Source organism: Sturnira hondurensis, unplaced genomic scaffold, assembly GCF_014824575.4.
Source record: "Sturnira hondurensis isolate 20B ecotype Veracruz unplaced genomic scaffold, ASM1482457v3 Scaffold0004136, whole genome shotgun sequence".
In the NCBI taxonomy this organism is placed as follows: Eukaryota; Metazoa; Chordata; class Mammalia; order Chiroptera; family Phyllostomidae; genus Sturnira; species Sturnira hondurensis.
In genome coordinates this window covers 29,409,379-29,430,785 of record NW_028076767.1, presented here as the reverse complement: position 1 = coordinate 29,430,785, position 21,407 = coordinate 29,409,379, and the positions used below count along the sequence as shown (strand labels likewise).

Genomic DNA, 21,407 nt, shown 5'->3' with positions numbered 1-21,407 from the left:
CTTCCAATGTGTGTCTCCCCCATGTCCCCTCAATTGCCAACATTCCTGTACAGGCAGAGGCTTTCTGCCATTAGCACCATGAGTCCCTTCCCTAGAGCTTTCTGGGGAAAGACCGAAGTGCAGGGAGGTAACCCCCTGGGAGAAGCCCTCAACCCAAGATGCAAGGGAATATGAAGATACATATCCCAGCACCTTCACTCCTCGGGTGGGTCAATTCTGAGGTGCCGTTTACAGTCTCCTGGGGTCCCTGGTGGGACTGAGCCCCAGTTGCCCACAGCAGAACCCACACTGGCCACCTCCCTTTCCCTGTCTCATGTTCCCACTCTGCACCAGGGGCTTCATGGAATCTACCCCCAAATGAACTACCTGCACTCACTCATGTGAGGCTCTGCTTCTGGAAGAAGCCTGGCAGACACAGGAGAGAACATGGCAGGTTCAAGGACAGAAAGCAACTCAATGAGTAGGAGGAAATGGGGCTGGAGAGTGGGGCGAGAGCCAGCTCATGACGGGCCCTGGAGGCTGGGGTCAGGGTTTGTCCCTGGTCGGGGGCCACACATGGTTGCAGGAGGGGAATGACAGGACCAGGCTTCCGTTTCAGGATGAGCCCCCTGAACAGGGCTCTAAAGAGCAAGAGTGGAAGCTGGGAGACCAGACAGGTGGAGGTGGTGCACTAAGGTGTCAGGGCTGGAGAGACGTGGGGGGCAATGAGGAACCATGTGGATCAGATGGCAAGGGATCCAGAAAGCAGCTCTGAGCTTTTTCACTGTCTTGAGAGAGCCCACAATTTGGTTTAAGGGCTGGTAGTGAGACACACATGAGAATCACCAGTATTGTGAAGGTGACAAAGCCCTACACAATCATGAGAACTGACTGAAGAGAACTTCACAGTGGCTATCTCCAAGGGCAGGAAGAGTGAAGGAATGCTTTTTAGGGGAGGTGACTGATCAGAGTGGGCAGAAAAACCACAGAACACCCAGACCTAGAGAGCAACTCACTACAGTAGCCCCCTCGGCACAGCCCAACTTCCCCCACCGGTGGCCAGCTTCGGTCTCGGGTGTTTTCTGCAACTCTCAGCTCTGCCATCCCTGACCTCACCTGTGCATAGTCCAAAAATGTACGCCGGGTTCCCTGCAGGCACTGCTAGACATATTAACAGCATTCCTACACCGTAAGAGATTTCTGCACCACCAACACCATTTTTACATTCTTTACAACATAATGGCAGACGATAAATCTATCTTGCTAATTGCACATCCAGCTTGTTATAACTCCCATAAAAAAAAAAACACAAGCAGCTGGAAAAGCCATGAGGTGATGTCAAATCATATTCCTGGTCTCTAAACAGAAACAGAAATATTTTCCAGGCACTGGTGAGTCTCAAGGTTCCTACCCAGGCGTGGAAGCAGCGGCCAACAGGTCACTCGCTGCACACGAGGCAGTAAACTCGCCAGTCCTCTGAAGCTCCACCCCTCCACCCCCACCTGTCTCCCTGAAGAGATCGCAGCTGTCTGGAGCATCCACATGTGGTTTGTCAGGAGGCCCCCGGGGTGAATGCAAAGAATGGGCAGGATTCGGGGTTTTAGCAGTTGGGTCCATTTTTACATTATTCGGGTGGTTTCAACGTTTCTTCCATTCACCACCAATCAGCCAATAACATTTGCCCAGAAGGCGAACTGATGGTTCCCGACATAATTTGTTGATGACACATTTGCAAAGCTGTTGCTAAGTTCCTCACTGGAGCTGACAAAATGCACCCCCTCGTCTCAGAAAACGGAAGGAAAATGAAATTCATCTGCTGGAGACACTAAGATAAAATACTCATTCTCAATACTCAAGGGAAGAAGAAAAAGACTTCACCTCCTTTTTTTTTTTTAAGCTAGGATTAGTGGTTTGGGTTGTAGTGTGTCCTGGCCCTCTTAGGAGGGAGACAGCCAAGGACTATGAGCTTATATCCTACCAAGTGGTCGTTGAATGCTCCATGTGTTGGAAGAAAAGGCATGGCAGACAATAGAGAAGGAAGCTAATTAAATTTTCACATGTCTAGGGAAAATTCCATACACTTTCTCCAACCACCTCAGAGGGGCAGCTTTTGTTAGAGAGGCTGCCTCATAAACTGCCCCCACAATTCCCAGGACTAATCAGCTGGGCAGACAATCTTGCTGGAAGAAAAAAAAAGAGAGACAAATGGAATCTTACCTTCCCGTATCTGGACGCAAAAGTCCCCGTGAGTAAGGAGTGAAAAATAATTATTGTCTCATCCAAGTCCCACACGAACACACGCTGTGATGAAAAGAGAGGAAGAGAAGGGAGACAAATGGACTCACGTGCATCTGACTTAATGTCTGCAGAAATTAACTCCCCGAAGGGAAAGTAAGTCTTGAAAAACATTATCTTTAAGTCATAAAACATGCGGCTCACTGATGAGTCCTTGAGTCCCCATCCAACCTCAGCTGTGCAAAGAGTATGCTGATGGCCAGTCTGGGGCTCTTCTCAACCCAACCGATGCCAGAACCAAGAAGCTCGTTCTTGCCTTCCACATAAAAGCTCAAAAAGGAGGAGTTCGGTCCAAAAACAGCAATAAAAACCATATAACTCATTTGACAAAATGAAATATTGCCATTTTACATCCGAAGCTCACCATGAAGTCCAACTACTTCTGACCCTATCTGTTTTTCATGATTCTGGTGGTTGACTCTGAATAACATGCTTACATGTTTCTTTATGGACGTGCCAACTTTGGACAATACCTTTTCAACTGGGCAATCTGAAAGAGTTGGGTTTAGCTCATAGTCATCGCCACCATTTCTCCAGAATGTTTTATTTTTCACATAGAGGAGTCCCTCTCTTCCTAATGCCATCAGCTTTGGACAGCCTTCCCTGGCCAAACAGTAAGCCCAACATGGAATATATGGATACTGGAGCCCCCATGCCTTCCCCTCTGTAACATTCATCAGCTGTATCCTTCCTTTTGCACTGTCGATATGGATAAACTGGTTTGTGCCTTGGGTTTTAGAACTCTTCTTAAGGCTTCTGTGTTTTGTCTTTATGTTGCTTTTAAAAGTTGGTAAGCAATAAAGATGACTGTTCACCGCAGAGCCAAATAATGTGCCAGAATTTCACCTTCCTCCCTATGCGTCCAATGTGCTAACCGCAGAGCCACTTTAAGGAGACGGTTTCTACCCCCAAGGTCATAAGCATTCTCCTTTCTTGCACCCCAGCTGATTAAAATCATGCCATATCTCAGTTTGTTCAATGAGGAATCGTGTCTGTTAGGTGTATAACTTTCCGTTTTTGCTGTAGCTTACGACTTGCTTTAATTCTTTTCTTGTTTCCAGACATGTGCCTTCCTTATAATCTCAAATCAGCCACACCCTGTGTATCGAAGATGTCCATCCCCTGGGACAGATGGCCCAACTTGGTCTGGGTCACCTTCAGGTTTGCTGCACAGCTGGCATTCAGAGATGTCTCTTTCCTGTTATTTCTGAGTCAGACCTGCTGTTTCCTGGATCCTGAATCTCTTTCTCTCTTAGTTTTCTTCCTTGTTTTGCTTGAGTACATCCTTAAGTTTCTCCTTCGAAAGGGTGCATAGAAAATAATCTTCCAGAATTCTTGTGCATCTGCTGATACCTTTATATTTCTCTACACTTCCTGTGGGTTAGGATTCCAATAGGGAAAAAATGTTCTCTGGTTCTTTTTTTAAAAGATTTTATTTATTTATCTTTAGAGAGGAAGGGAAGGAGAGAGGGAGAGAAATATCAACGTATGGTTGCCTCTCATGGGTCCCCTGCCAGGAACTGGCCTGCAACCCAGGGATGTGCCCCGACTGGGAATTGAACCATGATCGTCTGGTTCACAGACCCACACTCAATCCACCGAGGTACACCAGCCAGGGCTTGTCCTCTGGTTCTTTGAAGGAATCCCTCCCTTATCTGGTAGTGAGGTTCCTGAGTAGTCCGATGCTCCACTGGTCCTTGGTCCTTTACAGGTTTTACTTCTTTTTTTTTTTTTTAGAGTTTTTTCAAGGATCTTTTTTTAATACCTGTATCCTCAAAATTCCCAAAGGATATATCTAGATGTGATTTTATTTCTCATTCACACTGTTCACATTTTCAATCTTATTTCTTTAAATAATTTCCTCCCATCATTTCCACTCTTCTTTCTTTCGGAAGTCTCCATTATTCAAATTAGATATCCTGAATTGATATTGCCTATCTTTAAAAAATGTGTTTTCTACAATTTTATCTTTTTTCTATGTTCTGATAGATTTCCCAAAATTTCTCTTCCAAGCCTTCTATTAAACTTCTGATTCTTGCTGTGATTTAAAAATTTACACGTACTTGTTCTTTGTCTGCAGGTTCTGCTTCTTCATTTAAGAATGCAAGGTCTTGAATCTTTATAGGAAAACTAATCAGAATTTTAAAAAGTTCTTTGCTGTTTCTTAAATTATCTTTCTTGACATTTATTTATTTATCTTGGCCTTTATTTCTCATACTGTTAGTTTTCCCCATTTTTCTGGTGATCATTACTTTTAAGAACAAAAGGCCTTATACTGGTGGTCCTGGGTGGGTGGGGGTGGCACCTGGGGACAAATGCATCTACTCCGTGTGCCATTGTCCACCAGCCACCTTAAAAACCTGTCCGGAGCTCAGTGGCGGTATTTCCCCTATTAGCACTGGCCGTGCCTTTACAGCTAAAGAGAAGGATGTCATCTTGCAGGAAAAGGGTCAGTTAGTGCAGGGGGTTTCAAACAAGTAGCAGACCTGAGTGTTATTTGGCAAATATTTCGGTCTAGTGATATATTTATGTATATGTATATTATGTCGGGCCATGATGTTAAGTACAGTTCTTACTTTGGATCACAGTGAAAAAAAGTGTTGAGAAACCACTGTGTTTGAGGAGAGCTTCTGGGATTGAAATATGTTAAGTCCTAATTTATCTGGACTAACTAGGTTGGATCAGTCACACTTAGGAGAATTTGGTGAGAGAATTCTTCAAAATCAGCAAATATTTTCGAGCGTAATGCAGGCTCCATTGAGCTGTCCCTCTCCCCACTGCTCTAGCCCCTGTCCTGGGTCCTCAGGGAGAAGTTCCCAGTGGTCGTTCGTTCTGCAGGGGGCCCTCTTCCCTAGCCCACTGGGGTTTGGGCGAGGGTGGGTCCCTAACCCCAGCTGGGTCAGAGATCTTCCCTTGGGAATATGGGAACCAGAAGGAAGTGAATCATCTTTGCGAGGTTGTTGGTAGCTCCACACGAAGGCCAGGGAAGGCCAGTCCGCAGAGCGGCAGGAACCAAGGGGCGAACGACGGAAAGACAACGCTTTGGGGGACCCGGCTCCAGTCAGAAGCAGAATGAGCTGTGCCCAGCAACCCGTGCCTGGGGGCACTGAAAAGACACAACTGCTCGGAGATGCTAGTGACTCCGCTGTGTTCCGTGGGGAGACAGGCGTGAGTGTGCACCCTTGCCCCGTCTACCCGTGGATCCAGTATCTCGCTGATGCTCCATTGTACCCTGCCCCTGGGTTCCACGGGCATCCCTGTATCCTTCAAATACAGTCTGCTTTTTCCTTTAAGCTAGCTCAGGTTGGTTTCTGGCACCTGCAGCGGAGGGATTTAAACTAACACACACTCAGAATTTTCCTCCTCTCCACTTCTGTACCTAATTCCTCTCTCACGGGCTTCCGTCATTAGCCAAGCTGTCGAAGACTTAGGAGGTGCGACCCACGCAGACCCTGCCTGCTGACATTAAGCACAGAAGTGAAACACGGCTCACACCTTTTCAACTGTTCTTGCCCAGTGGTTCTGACTCTCGAATCAAGAAGCAGATGTTTCCAGAATAACATCACCCCTGAATCCCCAGCGCCATGCCACCCCCGCCTCCTTCTCGGTCTAATGGAAAAAATGTTCCCTGCCCCACTGCTCCTGACCAAGGGCAGAAACCACGTTAGGTGATCAAAGAATTTTTTTTAGGTGTTGAAGTATGTGTTGCTCTCCGTGGTTTCTATAGCTGTACAACTTCGAGTTGGCAGACAATCTTCAGGAATATGGGAGTCAGGAAGCAAGGACAATCTGAAGTCAATACATTTTTGTATTTTCCTCTTGCCTTTTGCTGAAAGGATTGTGTGAAGTCTCCTCAATTTTGGAAGGCGGGGCCTTTGAGAACGAGAGCAAAAGCAAGAACAAAGTCCCCTGGATTGAGAATAGTCCCATGAGTGGTGGGAACCCTTGCCCCACGGCAGGTCCCCCAGGCGGTCAACTCTCAGAGGGGATGGCTGCTGGAAGCTGACCAAAATGTAGGGGACAAGCGTGATGTTCCAAATATTTAATACCCAGGGTGACCAGAACAGATGCCACTTGTAAACAACCAGGACAGCCCTAACAGTGAACACTGGATAAGTAATATATTCCTACTAGTGAAGACTGGCTAACTAGTGAACACGGGCTAAGTAGCACAGCCTTACTAGTGAACACCAGCTAACCAGCAGAGCCCTACTAGTGAATGTGGCCAACTAGTACAGCCCTACCAGTGAACATGGGCTAAATACCAAACACTGTGGCAATGAGCATTTGCTATTCGGCCCCCCCCAAAACACCCCCTCCTGATCAGAGCACCTGGGTCTCTTTTTCCATGTGCGCTGTCCTGGCGGGAATGTCCATTGGGAGCAAGCGCAGGGGCCAAGCCAGGCCAGTGGGTGGGTTGCCTCCTTGAAACGGAACTGGGAGTGAGGAGGCCCTAGAATCGAGTGGTCTGCTTTGCTGCTGGCACCCTCAGGGCTCCCTGGCTTCCTCAGCACAGCCTTTGTGATCGTTCTTTCTAACCCAGGTTTCATGACTTCCCCCCAGTAAATTCCTTTTGGTTTAAGTAACCGGAACTGGTTTTCTGATGCCGACAACCAAAAGACTCCATGGTTCCTGGCCTCCGCAGGGATTTCTGTGCCCGATGCATGGCGTGGAAACCCCAGGGCATGGCTGGCCTCCCTGGGGAGTGGCTGGTCAGTGGCCTCAGGCGCCGACCATGAGGAGCATGGCAGTGACCAAGCCACACTGGACATGAGGGACTCTTACTCTGTTTTCTGAGGCCACTTGAACTCCGGGATTTTCAACAATTCTGGGAGGAAAGGGGCCCCAATAATAAGACAGTGTTTTCTACTACGCAGAGGGGATGGGGTCTCAGAGTCAAAGTTACCTTGATTTTAAGGAAACGATGAAAACCATATCTCTTAGCATTTCTGAATTTGTGGGCTGAGCTCTGCCTCACTTGGACCGGATTATGAATCGGGATGTGAGGACGATGCATTTGGATTTCCTGGCACCGGCGCTGGCTTTGAAACACTACACATACCCACGGCACACTCAAGGCAACGAGTGACTGTCACCTTTCGCAAAGAAGTACAAACTCGGGTACACGGCTGTTTTTCTTCCTTGATAGCTAACAGTTGCTTCTGTCTGTTTTTTGGGGCATCCGTCTGGCCTCTGTACTCTACCCCCACCCTTTTTTAAAAATGTCAGTGCCTGATTAATAATCTTACACTTGCTTTATGACAGTAAAGATGGACACGTCCCTTAGACTAGTGTTCTCAGCCTGGTGTGTACACCGAACATCCTGGAGGGCTGAAAAATGCTGATGCTCGGGCCCCATCCTCAGGGCATCTGATTTAATGGCTCTGGGGTACAGCTTGAGAACAAAGATTTCTCAAAGCTCCCCCGGCGATTCTAAGGTGCAGCCCAGGCTGAGAAATGCTCTCTGAGAAACTCAAGAGTCTCATGCAGAATCAGAAACTCATTCGAGCCAGCCTCCTGTCTCCAGGTAGACAAACATCTAAGCCACACTGGAATCACTAGGGGGCGCTTTAAGAACCCCCTGCAGTGTCTATGTAATTACTCTGGGGTGGGGCCTGGGCATCTGTGTTTTAAAAAAGCATCCCAGCCGACTGTAATGCCTAGTGAAGGTTAAGAACCACTCTGACCCAGTTGGGAGGGTCCACTGCCCACTGTCTTCACCGTCAGGGGCTCTCAGAGCGTGGTCCCCAACTCAGCAGCATCAGCAGCAAATTCTCAGGCCCCGCCCCAGATCTGCAGAATTGGAAACTCCGGGCTGGGTATTCGGAAGCCTCCGCCTGATTCTGCTGCTGCTTAGGCTTCAGAAACACCACACTGGTCTTCACTAGCTCCATGGTCACTTTTCCTAGCCCGTCAATCAACAGTGTTTCCATCTGGACAACCTACTCTTCCCTACTTTTCCTCTACGTGCTCTTTTCTCTGTACCTGTGCTTTGTGAACACAAAGGGCCAGTTTGCCCCCATGTACTTGGACAGAACTCCATCCCCTGCCCTCCTATTCTGGCCACAGGTGGAGATGACATTTGCCACATCAGAAGGCAGCTGGAGTTACCTCGATCTCGTTGTCCCCTGCTGGGGAGGGGTCACTGCTCCGCTTAGACCTGCCTCGGAGCTTTCCGTCAGAGGCCCGGAGCGGCCTGTCCGTCTCTCCCTCTTTGGCTGGCGTGGAAGGTCCGTTGTGTGTGTTATATTCACCTGGTGAAGGAAAGGGAAGCTTCGCTGAGTGTCTCCTCCCAGGAAACTTCACGTCTGAATCCTCTAACCCCAAAGTGGTAGGTCCCAAAGGCAGCACCCAAGGCAAAGATCACGGAGAATCAAAGTCACTCTTGACCGTCCCTCAAATTGCCCATTCATACTAATTCATTCATCCAACAAAAATTTACGGAGTAGGCATAGTTCCAGGCACCTGAATTCTCATAGCACTTAAATGCTGGGGAAAGGAGTGACATTCGACAAGCGGGTAAATACACAGTGTGCCAGGTGGGGACACAGGTTATGGAGACGTGGTAAATCGAGTGGGGGTACAAAGAGTGCAGGGAGGTGACTGATTTCCATGGGGCCAGTCAGGAAAGGCCTCACGGCTAAGGGGACATCTGAGCAGGGATCTGAGTAAAGTGAGGGCAGGGCCACTGGGGGCACTAACAGACTCACAGAGGAAGAAAATAAATATTTATATGTAGCTGGGCCTCAAATTCTTCTACCGCGGAGAGACCCCCCGCCTTAGGGTTTAGGGGGTGGTGGAGAATTCTCTACGTTCCCATTCCTACACCGTTTGTTCCATTCTCTCTTAAAAAGTAGTCCTTTGATCTTTACTTGTTATGAGATTTGTCCATTTGAGAATTAAATGAGATTATATACTGGAAAGCACCCAGCACAGGGCTGGCAATTAGATGCCAATAAATGAACTGAATTGAGTCTGGCTCCACAAGGCCCACATACCCTCAAAGGTCAGTGAGCAGGTGCAGGGCAGAGGGTGGCCCTGGCTGCTTCCCATCGGGATGGTGTTTCTGGACACGGGGCGCAGACAGGCTGCTGAGCTCCTGCCCTTGGGCAGTTGTCTAAGCACCCCAACAAGTGAGCTGTACCTTCCTGGAAGACGGGTCCCAAAGCCAGCACCCAAGTTGTATTTTTTTAAGCATGTATGTTTTCAATAGGTGGTTTTAAAAATGAGACTTTATTATCTTTATTTAAGGAATGAGGGAGTTGAGGCTTAGTGAGAAGGCGAAAGTCTGCAGTTACCCTGCAAACAAGTGCTAGACCCAGAACGAAAGCTTGGGCCTGCCCTGGTCACCGGAGGGCAGAACTGCAGTGCAGTGGGAAGCCTTACAGGATGTCCCTCCCACTTTCTCATGGTACAGCTGCCTGTGTAGCTCCCAAATGTATCCTGTGGACTCCACCTCTCCTTCCCCAACTGCCAGTGCTTGGCTCATCGTGGGGAAATGCTTTTGTCTACAAATACTTGGCAACGGACTGAATATTTTTCCTACCCTGGAAGGACTATTCCGTCCAAAGCCCAAAGGACTGAACTTCATTTATTTAATGTTATTTATAAAGCTTCTTAGCAGATTAAGGACATAATACTAAGATAAGATGTGATTTTGAGTTGTCAGGACAGCTGGGCCCTCTCCAACTTGCCATCATTTTCAGGACACAGCCTTCGAGATTCCCCAACATCCAGCTAGTGGGGACTTACTCCTGGAGGATGAGGAACGGGCAGGAAATATATTCACAGATGCTTAAGAGTCATATAAATGAGGTTTATTCTCATTCACTTGGTGGTTCTGAGGATGGGAGCGTAGAAAAAGCATTTGTAGAAACCATTAAAATCCATGTGAATATTATTTTTAAAAATGGAGGAAATGTCAGCTGCCTAGACATGTCTAAATAAGCTGTACATGAAGCCAATTTGTCAGAGATGCTAAGAAAAAAAAAGCCAGCCTTTTCCCCAACATGATCATTCTTGAGAATGAAGAGTCAAAGTTAGAGGTCACCATATGTAAACCTTTCTTGGAGTCAATTTACTCTTATTATTTCTCCTTTTTTTATGTGTTTACTGACTCAACGGCTTTACTGAGGTATAATCGACAAACAATAAACCTTGTTTATCTGGTAACTTTTGACCTGTGTGTAAATCTACGCCACCATCTTCAGAGTCAAGATAATGAACAGACCCAGCACCCCGGAGAGTTTCCTCATAATCCCTTTGTAACCTCTTTCTCCCTGCTCCTAGGCAACCATGGATTTGTTTTCTTTCAGTATAAATTAGTTTGCATTTTCTAGAGTTTTAAAGGACTGGAATCGCACAGTGCATATATTTGTCTGGCTTCTTTCAGCCAGCATACTTGTTTTGAGATTCAATCCATGTCATGTGCGTTAATAGTTCATTCCTTTGTGTTGCTGAGTACTATTCTATTCTATGGATATACCACAAGTTCATAAACGTTTTCTCTTAGAAGTTTTATATTTATGTCTATGATCTATTTTGTGTTATTTTTTTCTGTGCCATGTGAAGTATGGATTGAGGTACAGTTTTTCTGACTGTAGATACCCAGAATCCTTTGTTGAGAAGATTATCCTTTCGTCATTGAATTGCCTTTAAACTTTTGTCAAAAAACACTTTGTCCATATATATGCGGATTTATTTCAGAACTCTCTGTCTTGGTCTATTGATCTACTTGTCTGTTTATGCTGATATCATACTGTCCTGATTTTATTGTGGCTTTGTAGTAAGTCTTAAAGTCACAGAGTGCATGCCTTCCAACTTGGCTCTTTTGTATCCAAGTTGTTGAGTCTGTTCTAGGTCCTTTGTATTTCCATGTGAAGTTCACAATCAGCGTGTCAACTTCTACAAAAAAGTCTGGAATGTTGACAGAGATTGTGTTAAATCTACAGATTGATTCGTGGAGAATTGGCATCTTAATAATAGTAAGTCTTTTGACCTATGAACAAGGTATATGTCTTCATTTATTGAAGTCGTCTTTAACTTCCCTCAGTAGTATTTTGTAATTTTAAGTGTATAAGTTTTGAACATCTTTTGTCATATTATCCCCAAGTATTTCATATTTTCTGATGCAACTGTAAGTGACATTACAAATATTCTATTTTCTAGTGTTTGTTGTTAGTATATAGAAACGCAGCTGATTTTTACATATTCACATGGCACTCTATGACATTGCTAAACTCAGGTTTTAGTTCTAGTAGCTTTTTTGTAGATTATATCTGATTTTCTACATAGGTAATCATGTCAATTTACTTCTTTTTACTTAAGTTTTGCTGCTTCTTTTCCAATATGGATACTTTTAATTTATTTTTCTTACCTTGTTGCACTGGCTATAACCTCTAGTATAATGTTGAGTAGAAATGGTAACAGTGGACATCCTTATCTTGTTTATAATCTTTGAGGAAGAGCATTTTGTATGAGTCATGTTCTAATCAGTTTGGGCCACTGCAACGAACATACCATAGACTGAGTGAGTTAAACAAAAAATTTATTTCTCACAGTTCTGGAGGCTGAGAAGTCCAAGATTAAGGTACTGGCCAATTTTGTTCTTGGTGAGAGTCTTCTTCCCGGTTTGCACATAGATGCCTTCTTGCTATACGGCAGGGAGAGAGATATCACCTCTCTCATTTTTCTTTGTATAAAGGCACTAATACCATTCATGAGGGCTCTACCCAAATACCATCATGTTGGGGACTAGGGCTTCAACATATGAATCTGGGGTGAGATAGAAACATTCATTCTTTAAAGGAAGTTCCCTTCCATTTCCAATTTGTAATTTTTGTCAGGACTAAATGATAGATTTTGTCAGATGCTTTTTCTGCATATATTGTGACGTTCTCTTTATTTTTCTTTCTAGTTCATTAATATGGCAAATTATATTGATTTGCAAATTCTAAACCAGCTTTGTGTCATTGGGATAAATGACCCACTTGGTCATGGTGTATTACCCTTTTGAAATATATTGTGAAGCAACATTTGCTAACATTTAGAAATTTTAAATCTATGTGTATGAAGGATATTGGTCTTTAGTTTTATTTCCCTATAATGACAGTGTCTGGTTATGTTAGCCTCACAGAATGAATTGGGAAGTATCCTTCATCTTCAGTTTTCTTGAAGAGTTCGTGTAGAACTGGTAATTCTTACTTAAATCTTTGGTAGAATTAATCAGTGAAGCTATCAGGGCCTGACAATTTCTCTGTGGAACAATTTTTAACAAAAATTTTGATTTATTGCCCTGGCTGGTGTAGCTCAGTGAATTGAGTTCGAGCCTGCGACCAACACGATTGCAGTTCAATTCCCAGTCAGGGCACATGCCTAGGTTGCAGGCCGGTTCCCAGCAGGGGACCCATGAGAGGCAACCATACATTGATGTTTCTCTCCTTTTCTCCTTCCATTCTTCTCTAAAGATAAATAAATAAAATCTTTAACATTTTTTTATTTATTTCACAGGCATAATCCTATTTAGGCTATTTCTTCTTGAGTGACTCTGGAAGTTTTTGTTCTACAAGAAATTTGTCCATTTTATCTAAGTTGTTGAATCTATTGGCATGGTGTTGTTAAAAATTACATTATTTTCCTTTTAATATTTTTAAGGTCTGTAGTGATGCTAACTCTCTCATCTCATTGGTAATTTATGTCTCTCTTTTTGTTTTCTGTATCAGCCTACCTAGAGTTTTATCATTTTTATTGATCTTCCCAACGAACCAGCTTTTGTTTTCACTGACTTTTTAAAAAATTGTTTTTCTGTTTTTGGATTTCATCTATTTCCATTCTGATCTTTATTATTTCCCTTGTTCTACTTTTTGGGGGTTTTAATTTGCTTTTCTTTTTCTACTTCCTTAACAGGAAGATGAAGTTTTTGGTTTAAAACCAAAATCTTGGTTTTAAATCTTTCTCCTTTTCTAATATATTCATTTAGTGCTATAAATTTCCCTTTAATACTGCTTTAGCAACATCCCATAAAATTTGATAAATTGTGTTTTTATTTTCAGTGAGTTCAAAATACTTTTAAGTTTCCCTTTGAGGTCTTCTTTGACTCATGGTGTATTAGTCAGGGTTTTCCAAAGAAAGAGAATTAATATAATATGATTTATATTGGAGAGAAAGAGAGATTATATGAATGGGCCCACTTGGCTGTAGAGGCTGAGAGGCCTCATCATCTTCCATCTGTAAGCGGGGGAACCAGGAAAGGTGGTGGTAGAATCCCGGGTGAGTTCAAAGGTCCGAGAACCAGTGGAGCTGACGACGTAACTCCCAGTCGGAGCTGAGACTTGGGTGGGTGGTCCTGATGTCAGTTCTGGAGGCCAAAGGCCAGAAAACAAGAGCCCTAACATCTGAGGTCAGGAAAAGATGGACGTTCTAGCTTAAGAGGCAAGTGAGACCGCCCTTCTTCTGCCTTTCTGTTCTCGGTGGGCCCTCGCCGGATTAGGTGATGCCCATCCAGAGTGGTGACAGTGACCTTTTCCACTCAGCCTACTGATTCAAACGTTCATCTCTCCTGGAGACTCCCTCACTGGCACACTCAGAATCAATGTTTTACCAGCCCTCTGGCGTCCCTGAGTCCAGTCGAGCGGACCCCACAAGATTACCCATCAGGCATGGGTCATTAAAAGGGTGTTACTGAGCTCCCAAGTATTTGTGAATATTCCAAGGACATTTCTGTTATTTATTTCTAATGTCATTCTACTGTTTTCAGAGGCCATTATTTTTAGGACTTGAATCCTTTTAAATGTAATGAAAGTTGATTTAAGGCCCAGAGTATGTCTGTGTTGGTGAAATGTCTCCGGTGTGCTTGAAAAAAAAAAAGTCTTCTGTTGTTGTTGAATGAAGCAGACTACAGACTGTCTACCACAGCTGATCTTTTCTTTCCACTCTAGTTCCCTCCCTGGAGAAAATCCTTTCAGAAATTTCCTGTGCAAACATGGGTTTTCAACTATACTTACGCGTAAAAAAAAAACCGGGGTCATGTTATACACACAGTTCTACACCTTGCTTTTCTCCACCTCTCCTGTTACTCAACGAGGGATCCATGTTACTGCAGACATAGGCGGTTCACTCTTTTTAACAGATGTATAGTATGTCCCTGGCAGATACGCTGTGACTTATTTAATCCGACTCCTGTTAATGGGTCTTCAGGTTGTTTCTAGTCTTTTGCTACAATGCTGCTACAATAAATACTCTTTTTACTTAAGTCATTGGGCCTACGGGGGTGGGGGGGTGGGGTGGGGATTTATTTTTAGAATAAATTCCTACAAGTAGGAAAAATGGGTTAAAGAGCACAAGCGATTTAAATTCTGTTAGAGGTTGCCAGACTGCACAGAATCTTCCAAGTTTCTTCTTCAGAGGTTTAAAAAGAGTTTCTCCTTCTCTTGGCTAAAGGAAATGACCTAAGAAGTTAAAAAAAATACTCCTCCAACTTCTTTTTAGATCATTTGTATCATACTTCAACATTTAAGAAGAAAAATGTCTTCAGCCCCCAGTCCTGACTTGTCTTTCCTCCCAAGGAACCCCCGATGTGCAGGTTTTGCCCCCTGCACCAGCAAAGTGCCCCACAGTCTTCTGCAAATTGTCGGGCCTTTGTGTGACTGTTAATGCATGGCCCTGCGTGCTGCCCTGCCGTGGGGCTGGGGGGCTGGGGCCAGGGAGGCGCGTCAGGCAACGCAGAGAGAGTGTGATCTGTCTGTAAGACGTAAATTTTTTCAGCCGCCGGGGTTTTGACTCAACCACTCAAGAAGATGCTGGATAACATCAAAAGTGGAGTTTTTATGGGAAAGCTTAAGAGCGTGCATTGAGTGTGCGTTCCTGTGCACATGCTCTCTTCCTTGACAGCAAACACCGGGGACAAGAGACAAGGTCTCGGTCACACCTGAGGACTATTTATGTCATTAGATTTTATGTGAGCTTGTTAGACACACAATCACAACCATCTCAAACACTTATCATTGAACCCTAGGCCAAGGGAGAAATGAAGAACAGGGGGCAACAACAAAGAAAAAATTCAAGGAGACACAGGAGCCTTTCTGTTTGCTCCTGACGGGGAACAAAAGTGACCTTCCCCCGTAACCCAAACTCCCATGAAGTCAGGCTTTGGGACCTGGTGCATCATCAAGTTACAGAGAGACAGGGGCATCTGCGTGGTTTCCTGACTGTGTGTCTTTTCTGAACCCAGCGTGGGGAGGCCACATGCTGAAAAGCAGGATAGTCCAAGATACTTCAGGATTATGCAAAAAAAAAAGTTTGTTAAATTTCATGCTCTTCAAAGAAAGCGATTTGGAAATGGTTAAATAGATACAATACATTCATTAAATACTCTGAGATGAGATCACAGTGACCAAAATCCACCCTCAAGCCCTAAATTTCCTCAAGAGTTGACATAAAAGTGCTTGACCACATTGCCTCCGTACACCCCCAACCCAAGGACAACGAATTCACCCCGAGGGAGAGAAAACACAAGGCCTGACAGCAGCAGGCACCAAAGCCCCCAGGAGCCAGAGAGGAGGGTCTTCACCACCGTTCTTTCTCTAACCATCGACCAGTTACCATGGGCTGAATGAATGTCCGCACCCCACCACGCTCGCCTCGCTCCGGCAGAGCTCCATGACGTCAGCAGGTTTCAGACAAGAAACACGCCAGTGACGTTTCCCTCCGTTTGGACGTCCTAACGTATTGCTGTCGTGTCGCTCAGTGCGGATAAGCCCGCACCACCCCACAGAGGAGAAGCCGTGGGCGCGGGGCACTCGTGGAGGGAACGACGAGTCCCCTGGCCGATGAGTTGGCTGCACAGGGGTCTGCGCCAGGACGCGGACCCTCCCGAGTGTTGCTCATAAACTAGAATTTTTAGGTAAAAACTTTTGACTTTTAAATATGGCGCAATTAAAAACACACCACACACAGAGAGAAAAGCCAACAAAATACACCCCAGGGTGGGACCAGTTAGCCCTCGGGTGACCAGTTCACCACCACTGGTTCCTACACCCAGTCCCTCCCTCCTGGAAGAGCTCAGGCCACAGCCACCAATGNTTTTCAACTATACTTACGCGTAAAAAAAAAACCGGGGTCATGTTATACACACAGTTCTACACCTTGCTTTTCTCCGCCTCTCCTGTTACTCAATGAGGGATCCATGTTACTGCAGACATAGGCGGTTCACCCTTTTTAACAGACGTATAGTATGTCCCTGGCAGATACGCTGTGACTTATTTAATCCGACTCCTGTTAATGGGTCTTCAGGTTGTTTCTAGTCTTTTGCTACAATGCTGCTACAATAAATACTCTTTTTACTTAAGTCATTGGGCCTACGGGGGTGGGGGGGTGGGGTGGGGATTTATTTTTAGAATAAATTCCTACAAGTAGGAAAAATGGGTTAAAGAGCACAAGCAATTTAAATTCTGTTAGAGGTTGCCAGACTGCACAGAATCTTCCAAGTTTCTTCTTCAGAGGTTTAAAAAGAGTTTCTCCTTCTCTCGGCTAAAGGAAATGACCTAAGAAGTTAAAAAAAAATACTCCTCCAACTTCTTTTTAGATCATTTGTATCATACTTCAACATTTAAGAAGAAAAATGTCTTCAGCCCTCAGTCCTGACTTGTCTTTCCTCCCAAGGAACCCCCGATGTGCAGGTTTTGCCCCCTGCACCAGCAAAGTGCCCCACAGTCTTCTGCAAATTGTCGGGCCTTCGTGTGACTGTTAATGCATGGCCCTGCGTGCTGCCCTGCCGTGGGGCTGGGGGGCTGGGGCCAGGGAGGCACGTCAGGCAACGCAGAGAGAGTGTGATCTGTCTGTAAGACGTAAATTTTTTCAGCCGCCGGGGTTTTGACCCAACCACTCGAGAAGATGCTGGATAACGTCAAAAGTGGAGTTTTTATGGGAAAGCTTAAGAGCGTGCATTGAGTGTGCGTTCCTGTGCACATGCTCTCTTCCTTGACAGCAAACACCGGGGACAAGAGACGAGGTCTCGGTCACAGCTGAGGACTATTTATGTCATTAGATTTTATGTGAGCTTGTTAGACACACAATCACAACCATCTCAAACACTTATCATTGAACCCTAGGCCAAGGGAGAAATGAAGAACAGGGGGCAACAACAAAGAAAAAATTCAAGGAGACACAGGAGCCTTTCTGTTTGCTCCTGACGGGGAACAAAAGTGACCTTCCCCCGTAACCCAAACTCCCGTGAAGTCAGGCTTTGGGACCCGGTGCATCATCAAGTTACGGAGAGACGGGGGCATCTGAGTGGTTTCCTGACTGTGTGTCTTTTCTGAACCCAGCGTGGGGAGGCCACATGCTGAAAAGCAGGATAGTCCAAGATACTTCAGGATTATGCAAAAAAAAAGTTTGTTAAATTTCATGCTCTTCAAAGAAAGTGATTTGGAAATGGTTAAATAGATACAATACATTCATTAAATACTCTGAGATGAGATCACAGTGACCAAAATCCACCCTCAAGCCCTAAATTTCCTCAAGAGTTGACATAAAAGTGCTTGACCACATTGCCTCCGTACACCCCCAACCCAAGGACAACGAATTCACCCCGAGGGAGAGAAAACACAAGGCCTGACAGCAGCAGGCACCAAAGCCCCCAGGAGCCAGAGAGGAGGGTCTTCACCACCGTTCTTTCTCTAACCATCGACCAGTTACCATGGGCTGAATGAATGTCCGCACCCCACCACGCTCGCCTCGCTCCGGCAGAGCTCCATGACGTCAGCAGGTTTCAGACAAGAAACACGCCAGTGACGTTTCCCTCCGTTTGGACGTCCTAACGTATTGCTGTCGTGTCGCTCAGTGCGGATAAGCCCGCACCACCCCACAGAGGAGAAGCCGTGGGCGCGGGGCACTCGTGGAGGGAACGACGAGTCCCCTGGCCGATGAGTTGGCTGCACAGGGGTCTGCGCCAGGACGCGGACCCTCCCGAGTGTTGCTCATAAACTAGAATTTTTAGGTAAAAACTTTTGACTTTTAAATATGGCGCAATTAAAAACACACCACACACAGAGAGAAAAGCCAACAAAATACAACCCAGGGTGGGACCAGTTAGCCCTCGGGTGACCAGTTCACCACCACTGGTTCCTACACCCAGTCCCTCCCTCCTGGAAGAGCTCAGGCCACAGCCACCAATGACCTTGTGCCAGCGACTGTACGTACCCGCCAGCGGCTCGGAACTCTGGTTGGGGACGTTGTGCGCGGTGTCCTGGAGGACGTAGGTGGACGTGGAGATGGGGGAAGGGCAGATGCTGCCGGCCGGGACGTACGGAGGACTGTAGGCGGGGCTGTAATACTGGGAGTACTGGCTCTGCGGGAAGCCGGGGTAGGACGGGTAGTCCTGCAGAGGGAGACACACGGGCGGCGAGTGAGGGCGGCGCTCCGGCCTTGGGTCTCCGGTCGGCCGTCACAGGCTGACGAAGGCGAGGCGCCTAGTGGGGCGGGTCTACTCTCTCTGCCGCCCATTAGGACAGGGACTTGCCCCAGCGGCAGACCTAAAGAGAAGGAGGCGGGATGGAGGAGATACCATTTGAAGAGGGGAGAACGAAGTAGTGAAAAGGAGAGGGAAAAGCAGGTAACCCAGGGGCCCTTCCTTAGGTGGGGACTGGGGGGAATTCTCCCTGAGAAACGCTGGGATGGCCTACCATCATCTCAAAAGGACCTCTCCAAGGAGCAAGGGAGCTGGGCTCTCTGTGCGCCAACTCCGGCCAGCCTTTGAGAGCAGCCCCTCCGGGGGTTTCAGTTCCCCGGCTCTGCCTGCCCTATGTATTCCAGAAAACACCTCTGGGCCTCGGGATGCAGAGATCGGCAGCTGGAGGTCAGTAGGTGCACCCTGAGTGACGCAGGTGAGGACCCGACAGCATCTTTCAGGCTCACTGCTGCAACCCCGTGGCCTGGGACAGTGAAGGGCACATGCAGGTATTCAGTAAACACTTGGATACTAATTAACAAGTTAATGGCTAATCAGGACTGCATACTCACATGCCAAGGAGACACAGCAGTACCTACGTGGCATTAGGGATCTAGAATCTTCCATGAGGGAGTTTTGGAGATCAGAGAATGCCAATCCTCTTTTATCAAGCTTTGCCTAAACCAACGAGATAGTCCAACTCTCCCACAGTAGTGATTGTTTTAAACATCCTGCTTCATCATCACCATAAACCACAGCTGCCCGGCCCTGCGAGGGATGCGTGGACAGTCCTGCTCCTTGGGCCTGTCCCAGACCTACTGCCTCAGAATTTCTGGGGTGGCACTCGGGCGGTCTGCGTTCCCGGCAAGCTCCCGTGGTGAAGCCGACCAGCCCCCAGAGGAAAGAACCGTGCCTTAAAAAGTACCCTTGTGTTTACAAGTATTGTATCTGTATACAGTGTACTGAAAATGATACAAACGCGTATAAAACAATGTTCACGTGTTACAGGGCTAGAGTTATTTAGGTTCTTCCGCTCACTGAAGAAATAGTGCATTCCTCATATTTAAATATGTTTAGTCTTCCTACAGCCCATCTACCTTGGGTGGCTTCTTATTTTTATTTTTTAATCCTCATTGAGGTTATGTTTATTGATTTTAGAGAGAGAAAGAGTGTGGGGGAAGAGAGAGAGGGAAACACTAGTTGTATGCATCTCCACCAGGGATGGAGCCCACAACCTAGGTATGTGTCTCGTCTGCAGACTGAACCTGTAACTGTTTGGTGCATGGGATGATGCTCCAACCAACCAAGCCACCCAGCCAGGGCTACCTCGGGTAGTTTTAACACCAGCTTAAAAGAAGGTTCATTTCTTATTTTGAATTAATTTTAGACTGAGAGCAAAGGTGCCCAGGTAGTGGAGTTCCCGGACACCTTCTACAGGTTAGTTCTTAGTTCACTCAGTGAAACCAAGAGAACCAAACGAGGAGTCAGCGCTCATCTGTACAGTGTTGACGTAGTTCGATTTAACCAGCATTAATAAAGCCCCCACTGTGTGCTGGGCACTCCACACTGGGATACAGAGGTGAAGAAGATAAGACCCTTGAGAAGCTCCAAGTCTGCCAAAGGGCACATGAACTTGCATTCATATATTCTATATTCAACAGTCAATGGGGGTCTTGGTCAACAATGCCTCTGGCATCTTGGAAACCTTCTAGGAATTCCACCTTCTCTGCCTCTGCATTGTGTCTTTCCAAGGGCCACTGACACAATCTCCCCTGTGGTAGCCCAACGCAGGGAGTAGCAGACTGGATTTCTGGTGGGGGTCATGGGCAGGAAGAGGCATCCCGGGTGCCCCGGTTTAAGAGGGCTCTGTAAGGAGAGAGCCGAGGCGGCAACTGGCGGGTCTACCTGGTGCACACTTCCGAATCCAGCCGTGCCAGTCAGTCCGTTGGCTCCTTGATAGATCCCCGCCGTGCCTGCAGGAAAAAGGGACAGAGGGACAGGTGAGATGCCTTACAGTCAGAGGGGGTGGTGGAGGAGCAGGATGCCGCAGAAAGTGGGGGGGGGCGGTCTCTGAGGTCCGACAGGTTGGGACGGAACCTGTGACCTTGGCAAGTTCCCAGACCTCTCCGCACCTCGTTTCTCTGAATTTGTGAATAAAATAAATAATAATACCTCCTCAAAGAATCGTGGTGAGAAGCAAATGAGATCATGCCCACAACACAGTTTCCAGTTGTAGACAATTATGCTTTTAAAAAGCATATTTTCCAATTGTGGAAACTGTACAGAGAATAGGTTTTGTTCTAGCTGTTTTATTGAAGTGTGCGGCTCAGTAGTACTCGGTACCCTCACATTGCCGGGCAGCCGTCACCCCTACCCACCTCCAGAACATTTTCCATCTTGCAAAACTAGAATGTTTACCTGTAAAACAAAACTCCCCGGTCTCCTACCCTCAGCCCCAGGCACCCACACTTCTGCTCTGCCTCCGTGAATGTGACTGCTTTAGGTACCTCATAGAAGTGGACTCAAACAGTATTTGTCCTTCTGTGATGGCTTATTTCATTTTGCACAATGCCTTCAAGTTTCATCCCTGCTATGGTACTCGTCCGAATGTCCTTCTTCTCCTGGCTAAATAATACTCCTTAAGTATACACTGTATTTTGTGTATCCCTTAACCATTGATGGGCACTTA

General features: G+C 46.3%; 1 protein-coding gene across 2 annotated transcripts in view; it reads right to left on the bottom strand.

Annotated features, from left to right (window-relative positions):
* The window catches only part of EYA2 (EYA transcriptional coactivator and phosphatase 2), a 206,492-nt gene that overhangs the window by 54,359 nt on the left and 130,726 nt on the right, over positions 1–21,407 (bottom strand). For both annotated transcript variants that reach the window (XM_037044208.1, XM_037044207.1), the window contains exons 6-9: positions 20,624–20,691; positions 18,472–18,649; positions 8,386–8,528; positions 2,197–2,280 (exon numbers count right to left, since the gene is read on the bottom strand). In XM_037044208.1, the coding sequence (XP_036900103.1) occupies positions 2,197–2,280; positions 8,386–8,528; positions 18,472–18,649; positions 20,624–20,691 (473 nt within the window). The remainder of the gene's footprint in view (positions 1–2,196; positions 2,281–8,385; positions 8,529–18,471; positions 18,650–20,623; positions 20,692–21,407) is intronic.